This window comes from Echinops telfairi, unplaced genomic scaffold, assembly GCF_000313985.2.
Source record: "Echinops telfairi isolate 266 unplaced genomic scaffold, ASM31398v2 ScPeMD7_7424;HRSCAF=8462, whole genome shotgun sequence".
In the NCBI taxonomy this organism is placed as follows: Eukaryota; Metazoa; Chordata; class Mammalia; order Afrosoricida; family Tenrecidae; genus Echinops; species Echinops telfairi.
In genome coordinates this window covers 50,916,157-50,926,148 of record NW_022111324.1, presented here as the reverse complement: position 1 = coordinate 50,926,148, position 9,992 = coordinate 50,916,157, and the positions used below count along the sequence as shown (strand labels likewise).

The following is a 9,992-nucleotide window of genomic DNA, read 5'->3' as shown; positions in this document are numbered from 1 at the left end:
CGGGCAAGTCCTGGGCCTTCCGGAGCCTGCCCAGGAGCAGGCGACAAAGGGATGCCAAAGGGGAAAGGACTTGTGAAAGTGTGTTTGGCTGGGATGCCAGCCGAACAGGACTGGCTGGTTCCCTAGAGCCCATGTGAGGTGTGAGGAGTTGATTGTGGAGGGTACCCAAGCAGGAGAGGGGCCAGGACAGGGCTCAGTTGGGGGTGGGGGTGGGGGTGGGGAAGCTTCCTGGTAGTGCCTGCAGCCCTCCTGCTCTGACAGCTCATAACCAAAGCCATTGGCCTCTCTCTGCTCCCCAATCCGGCTGTCCTTTGCTCAGTCACCATGTCCCCAGAAAGCCCTGGAGCAGTTAGGGGTGGAAGTGTTCCCCAAAATACATGCTCCAGTCAAACACTCGCTGGCTCCAATGAATGAGACCTAATTTGGAAACAGGGTCTTGGCAGATGCAATCAGAGATGTAACAGAGAAAATGCTCCCACCAAATCCATGGTCAGTGAGTTGATTCTGACCCAAAGTGACCCCACAGGGAAGAGTAGAACTGCCTCAGTGGGTTCTGAGACCATCAATCTTACGGAAGCTTTCCTGTGGACCGGCTGGTGGGTTTGAACCACTGACCCTGGGGTTAGCAGCCCAACACAAAACCCACTATGCCACCAGGGCTCCTTTGAAGTCGTGGTGCGGGCCCTAACTCAGTAAGACTGGCGTCCTTTGGGAAGAAACACCAACTCCCAGGGAGATTGCCACATGGTGATGGAAGCCAAGAAATGAGCGATGCTTCTACAATCCCAGGATCCTCCTGGTTCCCAGCAACCCCAGAAGCAACGAGAAAGGCAGAGAACAGGTCCTCCTGCTGAACCTTCCGCATGACCGGCCTGAACACATGTCTGCTGCTCTAAGCCACCTGCTCCGTGGTCTTCTGTGATAGCCACCACCAGAAATGGAGACCACGTCTAAATCGAGGCCTGGTGGTGCCCTGTCCAGCTGAGCCCTTGCCCACTAGTGTCCCAAGACAGCCCTCGGGAGCCCCATCCTGGGATGTGGGCCGCCACGCAGTTCCCAGCAGCTGCAAGAACAGCTGTTACGTGAGCCCTCAAGAGCTGGGGGGAGACGGCCTGGGGGTTCGCCCCCATGGCTCGAGTTCCGGGCTCCTGAGGTTCTAATGTGAGTGTTCCCCAGGCATATCTCTGAGCCCCTACAAGCCTTGTTTATCGCATCTGCAAAAGCGGGGAGAAGTGGGGTGCCTGGGAGGATTCACAAAGACAACCATCCGACACAGTGCCTGGAACAGAGGAGGGAGCTGTAAGAAAGCGAGGCCCTGTCTCCTTCTGAACTCCGCTTAAAGCCTTAAAAACGCCCCCAAGCACTTCTCAGATTTGCACCCATGCGATTGGGGGCCCTCTTCCCCCACCAGGCCCTGGCTGCTCAGCCATGTTGCGGGCCTGCAGTGGGCATCTGGTAGTCTGTAGAGAAGTCGGGGATCCGGTCTGGTGTGACTGGCGCTGCTGGGCTAACCGAGCCCTGGTGTACACCTCCCTTCCAGTGTGGTCTGGGGAGACACCACCCAAGCTTCCGTTTTAGCGTCTTCCTCTGGAAATATGTGAGCAAACTAGAAAGTTCTTAAGACCAGAGAGCCTATGGGACAGGCGAGAGCTGGGAGACATGGCTTGGCCTCTAACTTGGACCAGAGAGCAGATTCCAGGAGCCCTGGCAGAGGCGTGTGAAAGGCAGGTGTGCGCAGCACCAAGGCAGAAGTGGTTTGGGGAGCAGAAGGGAATTCAAGATTGATAGGCATTAAAGGCTGGGCCAGCATTACAGCGCGGTCGGGTGGTGTCAATGGATACTGTGCTTGGCAGCTAAGCAAAGAGTTGGGGGTTCAAGGCCTCCTGGGGTTGCCTCCGCAGAATCGGTGATCGGATTTTGAAAAAGCAGCCGCTGAAAGCCCCAGGGAGGGCAGGTCTCCTCTGACACACCTGGGGCTTGCTAGTCTAGATCAATAACAGCAACAGCTGTTTTCTATTTAATTAGAAAAACAATTCCAGATCTGCTGTCCTGGAGTTGGCCTTTTTCAAGCCTCCCTTCTTCCCAGGAGGACAGGCAGCCGTTTGGGGTGGAGACTCAGGGAGAAGCAAGACCAGTCAGAAACACCAGCTCCCTCCCTCTTTCCGTTTCTGGCCAGCCAAGCCCAGGCTGCAGCGCCCAGACGCCCAGGCCCGATGGCGCCTCTTCTGCCATCCCCATTATCACGGGCGGCTCTGGCTGAGAACGAGGCATCTCCACCTACATGGGCACACGCATACACACACCACACACACGTCTGTGAGAGCCAGCCTCCCCTCGCTCTGCAGGCCTGGAGAAGGGCCCGGCTCCTTCATCTTTGGCAACAATCAGTCAGCTTTTCTGCAGGAGACAGCGCGCTCCTTCCGTACAACATGAATTAAATATATTATCTGTCTTTGTGCTGAGTCACGGGACATTCACAGTACAGTGGGGAAGGGCCGGAGGGAGGCATCCCTGGGGGTGGGGAAGAGGGGCTTTGGGGAGTCCCCTCAGGCTGAGGGGAGCTGCAGCAGGGGGCTTGTTTAGAAAGGCCGAGGCGGGGAGGGTGCTGGCCTCTGCCAACATTCAGTCCTGTGCTAAGGAAGCTTGGGGTAGAAGAAGCTTGCTGGGCGGGGGTGGTGACAGGGGCCTTCCTTGGGGCCTCCAGCCTGGGGCTGGGCTCTCAGGACAATCTGTTCCCACCTACCTCTTGTGCCGACCTTGGCTCACGACCTTGGCCCATGACTGCTCTCCTCTGTGTGACCTATCAAGGACAGAGTCACAGGGCCTGGGATGGAAGGGACCAGGAAGGCTGGGCCAGTCCCAAGGAGCCAAGGTGGCCTGTCACCAAGGTCAGGGTGACCCTTCATATCTGGGGCCCTTCCCCAGGCCCTGGACTGAGGGCTGGCTTATCAGGCTCAGGGTGATAAGCAGGAGTCATTCTTGGGAGGGGGGACAGGTAGGCACTGGGGTCTGAGCTCCAGGGGCTCCACCACCTGCCATTTAAGGCCACTCTACTCAGACTAGGCAGGGGGAGGGGTTTGGGGTGGGCACAGGAACACCTGTCACCATCCCAGTGCCACCAGCCTCTGGTGGAACGTGAGGGGTGTGGGACCTCAGAAGAGAGAGGTGGTGCAGGCAGTGACAAGAGGTAGGGGACTCTGGGGGCGCCAGACCCTCAGGGGAAGGGAGGATTTAGCATTCACATTGGCACCCAGGGTTCTGGGACCCCAGCCGAGCTGCCACACCCCTTTCTGCTCTCAGTGGGGAAGGTGGTAAAGGATGGAGGATGAGGGTGCCCCTAGTGGGGCATGGTGCTCAGCCTGGCACCTGCTTTCTGTCTGGTAGGAAGCAGTCTGAGGCCACCTCCATTCCCACCAGGGAAGCAGCTCAGGCACCACCCAAGGGTGGTGACAGAGGGGTTGATGGCCAGGCAGAGGCCACAGGGAGGCGCATGGGAAGCAGGGTGGCCACGCCGGGCAGTCCTTCTGACTCAGTCTGAGACAGCACAGGCCCCGTCCTCCCGAGGGGTGACCGCTCCCAGCTCAGCTGCAGCAGGGCGCTCGGATCAGAAGATGCTCTGTCGCCGGCCCTTCCCTCTTCCTGGGGAGCAGAGGGGGAAGGGAGAGTTGTGGGGGTATAGAAATCGGAGGGACATGTGTGTCCCTAGAGCAGTGACACGGGGAGGCTGGGCTAGAACCCCATTTCGGCTGTGACTCAGCCTCTTCGAGCCTCAGTTTCACAGACTGAGAAACGGGAGCACGCGCCGATGACACCAGGTCCAGGGGTACTTGAAGGTCTCTGTGAAATCTGGCAACAGTTGCCTGGGGTTGCAAAGACAAAGGACTGTTTCCCGGGGGACGGAGCTGTTTAGCGAGCTCAGGTTTGCAGAAAGGATGCTCACAAGCAGGCACCTGTGTCAGGACCCCCTCTGTCAGACGCAGGCTGGGGAGGCCTGGGCAAGAGAACGGAAGTGGCCCTTCCCTGTTCTCCTGAGGGGGCCAGCCTTGGGGACCCCAGGAAGTTTCCTCCTGCTTCTCCAATCAAGGGTGGTGTGGGAGGCACACAGCCTACCTGGCTGATGGAAGGCCAGGCTCCGGGAGCCTGGATCCTTTTGGAGCTGAATGTCCTTCAGGGAGAAGACAGAGGCAGCTGGAGGGGGGCAGGGTGGGGGAGAGAAAGGCAGGGGAAGTTGGGGCTGAGGTTCCTGCTTGGGAACCTGCTGTTCCCACTCCGACACAGTGTCCCTGAGGTCCAGGGGCGGGGTCCAGCTGAGTCTTGCAGGCCTGTACCCCAGCACCCCTGATGAGAACCCAAGAGGAAGACCAGAGCCCTAGGCCGCCTCTGCCTCAGCCTCCCATAGCGCCGCCTCCCTTCCCGAGTGGCACTTACTGTCTTCTAGCTCGTGCACGTCCTCACCCAGAGACCGGAAGTAGGGGTGGCTGAGGGCCGCCTCTGCCGACACACGGCTCTTGGATTCGTACTGAAAGGCATAGTACGAATGGGGCATTGGGGCCTGGCTGGGGAGGGCATGGGAACCTTTCAGGGCAGCGCTGCTCCCACACTGTTAGATTACCCCCATGGGGGTGAGTCTCGGTTTCATCTGAGCAACACCCCTCTTCCAGCCTAGCCCCAAGGGTCCCATGCTATGAAGAGGAGCCAGCAATGGGCCTTGTCACAGGCTCCTGGGATGGAGATTCTGTCCCAGACTCGGCCAGGACTCTCAGTGACGTTAATATTGAACAGAGCAACTGTTCCCAAATGTGCGCTTACTGTCCGATTGGCACCGTCCTCAGGGGGTTTCATCCCCTTCACCCATCCTCACAGCCGTTATAAAAGATGCCTGGTTAATTCTACTTTGCTGCTGAGAAGCAGGCGCGGGAAAGGAACGGAGCAGACTCAAAGGCACCCAGGGTCGGAGTCAGGGTTGGAGTTCAGAGTGAGTGGAAGTCTGTAGGAGACAAGCACTCCTCATGGGCCTGGGGGTGGGAGAGTGTGTATGTGAGAGAGAGAGAGAGACTCTGAGCATGAAGGTCATGAAGTGGGGTGCAGGGCCCAGGGCGGGGCCCTGGGTCTCAGTTGCCTGTCCCCATCCCCGTCCCCGCTGGGTGAAAGACGAACACTCACCAGGAGGAGGCTGGAGAGGAGGTTGATGCCGTCAGGGTCCAATCTGTTGGGGGAAAGAGCAGATGCAGGCCTTGTTGTGGGGTTGGGGTGGGGTGGGGGACGTGATGGGGAGGGCTCTTGTGGAGGGGAAGCCAGGGCCAGGGGGTGATGTGGGAGACAGGAGCTACCTATGGCCCAGGATACCTGGGAGCGTGGCTGATGAGCGGCTGGGGCAGGTACCGGGGAAAGTTATAGGCTTGGAACTCCGTGAGGGCCGTGACACCTGGCCACATTTCTTCTGTAGGGGTCCCTAGAGGGAAGAGAGGGAGTGGAGGGCATGGGTGAGGGGTGCAGCGTGGGTGGTGAGGGCAGAGAAGGGGCAAGGCCACCGGTTTGCAGCCCAGTGCAGTCGCTTCGGGTGCCAGGTGGGGTGGAGCTCCAGCGCCCCCTGGTGTGCGTGGGCTGGAGTGGCAGGACACTGACCCAGGAGTCGGAAGATGAGATGCAGCTCCTCTTTCACTGTGGAGCCGGGGAAGAGGGGCCTCCCTGTGGCCATCTCGTAGTGGATGCAGCCCACGCCCCTGTGGGGAGCAATGAGCAGGGGAAGCGTCAGGCCACGGGTGGGCGCTGGTGACAGGGCAGTGGTGGCTCCCAGCCCAGCCCAGCCTAGGCCCGACGGCAGCCTCTATGGTGGGCTCCATCACGCTGGGAGCTTGGACTAGCATCCTGAGTCATGCTCTCACCACGGTCCACCCCTCGGATGGAGAGGCTGCACACAGAAGCCCTCTCCAGGAGAACCTTGGGGCACAGGACACCTAGTCTTTGATGGGACACTTTGCTTTAGCTTTTCATCCACTAGTAGTATTGGGGTGTTAATTTTAACATGAAGATAATAAGGCACCCCTCCCAAGACCTCCATTCCAAGTGACACTTAGGAATTGTTTTCTTGCATCTACAGTGGGGGGGGGAGGGTATCCCATCCCCCCAGGAGCTTCTGACATCCCCTGCCCTCTCCTGGGGGCACATCCCAGATGTTCACCCAGGGAGCATCTATATGCTCCGCGTTCAGAAACCCGGAGCAGCAAAGGAGAGTCTGGAGGTGTGGGAAGGCCCCACGCCCCACTCACCACATATCGATGGGGGTGGAGTACTCCGTGGAGCCCAGCAGCACATCAGGAGGCCGGTACCACAGCGTCACCACCTCATTGGAGTAGGTCTTTGTGGGCACTGACTTGGCCCGGGCCAGACCTGGGGACAGACAGGGTGCTGAGCCTCCACCCACAGGTGCACTAGGTCGACGTTCCAGCCCATCCCCCACCCCCCAGCACCCACACTCCAGACCCCGGGCCGGCCCTCACCAAAGTCAGCCAGCTTCAGCTCCCCTCTCTCATTGATGAGCAGGTTCTGCGGCTTCAGGTCCCGGTGCAGGATCTTGCGACGGTGGCAGTAGGCGAGCCCCCGGAGCAGCTGGAACATGAAGATCTGGCGGGAGGGGAGAAGCAAGCAGTCATGAAGAGGGGCTGTGTCCCTCTGGGGCCGAGGAGGGGTGGGACTAGGCTTGGACAAGCTGGTTCTGTCCAGGCGGGAGCGTCATCGGAGAGGACGGCTCTGTGTGCAGGGGGGCCGGAAGCACGCCAGGTGAAGTAGCTCGTACTCCACTCTGACAAAGGCGGGAGGGTCGGGCCATTTGGCTGCGCTCCCCCAAGACTTCCTTTACTCTGGCGGGGGACACCCTCTGGCAGCTGGGGAAACGGATCAGCAGAGGCAGAGGCAGGAGGCAAGAAAGGAAGGCCCTGGGCCCAGGTTCTGGGGCTCACTGAAGGCCTGGCCCCTTCCCTTCTGCCTACAAGGGCTGAGCAAGCAGAGCAAGAGTGGGTCCCCAGGTGGGGGTCCCTGGCACGGAGGCCCTCACCTTGACGTTGTGCATGCTCATCAGGTTCCCACAGTGGTCCAGGTATTGCTTCAAGTCGCTGTCCTGGAACACAGAGCCTGTCCTGACCATTCACCGGAAGCCCCTCCGAGGCCCACCTCAAGCCCAAGCCCAGCGGTGCGACAGGCCATAGGATGGGCTGAGTATCAGGCCCTGGGTTCCCAGCTGTGCCCAGGCCAGAGCCCTTATCCCACCCTGCTCGGGGGCATCCTGGAGGACCCCCAGCGCAGAGATGGGCCCGCCATCCCCACCCACCAGGTACTCGAACACCAGCGTGAGGGACCGCTCCGTGTGAATGAGGTCGTGCAGGGTCACGATGTTGGCATGCTTCAGGTTCTTCAGCAGAGACACTGCGGGGAGACAGGTCCGCCAGGTCCCTGAGGCCGGCCTCAGGTGCCCCTAGGCCCGCTCCTTCTGGAACTGGCCCCCATAATCCCTACTCTGGAAGGGACCTCCGCTCCCAGGGTCCTCCCAGTGCCCTGGGCCAGGGTGCTCGTGGGAAAGGCAGCTCTCTGGGTGGGCGATACCTTCTCGGATGGCTGTGCAGGGGGCCCCTTCCTCGTGCTCCAGCCGGATCTCCTTCAGAGCCACCAGGTTCTCCGTCAGCTTGCTGCGCCCCTTGAAGACTGTGGCATAGGTGCCCTGGAACAAGGACCTCATCAGCCCCGGGCCCTGGTCAAGCCCCGTCACCCGTGTCCAGACCCTTCCCCGCTCAGGGCCTGCCGGTGGGCTGCATCCCTAGCCTAAGCATCCTCCCCATGTCACTGAAGTTCTCTTCCTTCCAAAGGCCCTTCCTCTGGGAAGCCCTTCCTATAGACTGACCTGCTCCTGCCTCTGCCTCCGGGGTGACCTGCTCCTGCCTCTGCCTGTGGGGTGCTGGCCTCCTGTGAGGATGCTCCTTTTGCTCTCCATGTGCTGTGCGGACCTCACACGGAGGCTCCTCCCTGTGGTCCTCAAGGGGGAGGACCCAGTCGTCCTTCTCTGTGAACCTCCCCCACCTCCAGCCCGACACCATGATGACTAATGGTTAGGCATACAGGTTGTTCCAGGAGCCCTCCTGGCATGGTGGTTACATATTGGGCAGCGAACCACAAGGTCAGCAGTTCGAAGCCACCCAGTCACTCCCCAAGCGAAAAAGGAGGCTTTCTACTCCTATAAAGACTTACAGCCTTGGAAGCCCACAGAGGCAGTTCCGCCCTGTCCTCTGAGTCAGGGTCTGCTCGGTAGCAGGGAGTTTGGATTTGCTTTTGGGGTTTTCATTGTGTGTCTGACCTGTCTCAGTGTTATCAACGTATCACCGAGTCTCCGCCAACTTCCTGCCTCCCCACCAGGCTTTCAGGGGCAGAGTGTGCAGAAGCAGATCACCAGGCCTCTCTCCCGAGCCACCTCTGGGTGGCCTCCCAGGGAGCGGCAGCGTGTGTGAACGATCTGCACCACCCAAGGACCGCAAGAAGCTTTATCGTGTTTAATGAAAAGTGGGGAGTGTTTAAGCCTCCCAATCCTATGAGGACGAACAACGATGTCTCCGTTCGACAGACAAAGGAAGCGAGGCCACGTGCTTGCCCAGGGCCTCAGAACCCACGCAAGGAGTCCTTGCAGAGAGGAAGGCTGTGGACTCTCCACGTTTGCACCTGCCAGGACCAGGGTCACTGCAGCACCTGGCTGCAGGGTCCGGATCGGACCCCTCCGCATCCAGGCAAAGCAGTGATGGGGAGAGCTGGGTGTCTGGAGGCCCTGCCTGCCTCGCAGCCACCCTGCCCCAGAAGACCGAGCCTCTTACCTCCCCCAGTTTGTCCAGCTTCACGTATGTTTCCAGTTTCCCGAAGCCGATGTCTGACTGAGGAGAGAAGGGTGCTCCTGTGAGTGACAGCCCCCTGGGGCACCCCCACCCAGGGGCCCCAACAACACAACACACTCCTCTCCCCGACCTCCAGCCTGCTGGAAGGAAGAAGAACAGCTGAGGGTACCAGGACCACCGTGGTCTCCTGGTCTCCTCTCCTCTTTCTCCGAGAGAGGAAGGGGCCCATGGCAGTGTGAGGTGGGTCCCTCCCAGCACCCGGTGGAACGTTGGCTCCTGGGACGGATCCACACCCTAGTCTCCTCCCTGTCTGCCTAGTCCAGATGACAAGCTCCTGAGGGCAGGTCCTGTGCCCCTTTCTCCATCTCATCTCGTGCCTGGCTCTGTCTCCCTCCTCAGCATGGAGGTCAGTGGTTCTCAACCCTTAACTGTGCTGATCCCGTGGCCCTGAACCTGTAGGTAGTGGCAAGTCTCTGTGTGTAAGATGCTCCCAGGCACGTCTGACAGGCAGCCAGGTCTCAGAACCAGGTTCCAGCTGGTGGACTGATCTTACCCTGGTGGAGCACCCCGGGACTGGAGAGTGACGTTGGCCTCAGAGGACCGTCCCAGGGAACGGATGCTATACAAGGATGGCTAGTTGAATCTGCTATGGCCAGCAGGTGGCATCAGAGCCCCAGCAGCCGTTCCAGAAATGGATGCAGGTAGCAGGGACAGGTAATGCCAGCACATGTATGTCCAGGCTGGGGAGAGGGTGTCCCTCCCTGACGACCCCTGTCTTTCCTCCTCTGTCTGGAACTCACCAGGGAAGCGCGGCGGGACATGCGGCTAAGCGGCTTGGGCAAGGCCGGACTCTCCAGCTGAAGCTTCTGCAGGAACTCCGGAGGCAGGCGGATGTCCGTGGGCAGAGAGAGCCTCTTGCTGATGTCCTGTAGGGACCAGGACCGGAAAGCAGGGACACTATGCTTGTCTTGGGCAGAGACTGCTGTGGGACCCTCGTCTCTCCCCCTGGGCGCTGCCGAGCAGCCCTCAAAGGGGGCATCGAGGATGGGTGCAGTCAGCCCATAGACAGGAATGCCAGGGGCTGCTGTGTGCCCTTGGGGCGCTCCCTCCCTCTCTGAGCCC

General features: G+C 60.1%; 1 protein-coding gene across 1 annotated transcript in view; it reads right to left on the bottom strand.

Moving 5' to 3' along the window:
* Window positions 1–2,418: 2,418 nt before the first annotated feature.
* CDK18 (cyclin dependent kinase 18) overlaps window positions 2,419–9,992 on the bottom strand; it is a 28,951-nt gene continuing 21,377 nt past the window's right edge. Inside the window, exons 4-16 of the mRNA XM_004699832.4 lie at window positions 9,671–9,796; window positions 8,853–8,909; window positions 7,600–7,714; window positions 7,328–7,422; window positions 7,055–7,117; window positions 6,501–6,624; window positions 6,270–6,390; window positions 5,626–5,723; window positions 5,347–5,452; window positions 5,164–5,206; window positions 4,429–4,519; window positions 4,111–4,188; window positions 2,419–3,639 (exon numbers count right to left, since the gene is read on the bottom strand). Of these exons, the coding sequence (XP_004699889.1) occupies window positions 3,605–3,639; window positions 4,111–4,188; window positions 4,429–4,519; window positions 5,164–5,206; window positions 5,347–5,452; window positions 5,626–5,723; window positions 6,270–6,390; window positions 6,501–6,624; window positions 7,055–7,117; window positions 7,328–7,422; window positions 7,600–7,714; window positions 8,853–8,909; window positions 9,671–9,796 (1,152 nt within the window). The 3' untranslated portion in view covers window positions 2,419–3,604. The remainder of the gene's footprint in view (window positions 3,640–4,110; window positions 4,189–4,428; window positions 4,520–5,163; window positions 5,207–5,346; window positions 5,453–5,625; window positions 5,724–6,269; window positions 6,391–6,500; window positions 6,625–7,054; window positions 7,118–7,327; window positions 7,423–7,599; window positions 7,715–8,852; window positions 8,910–9,670; window positions 9,797–9,992) is intronic.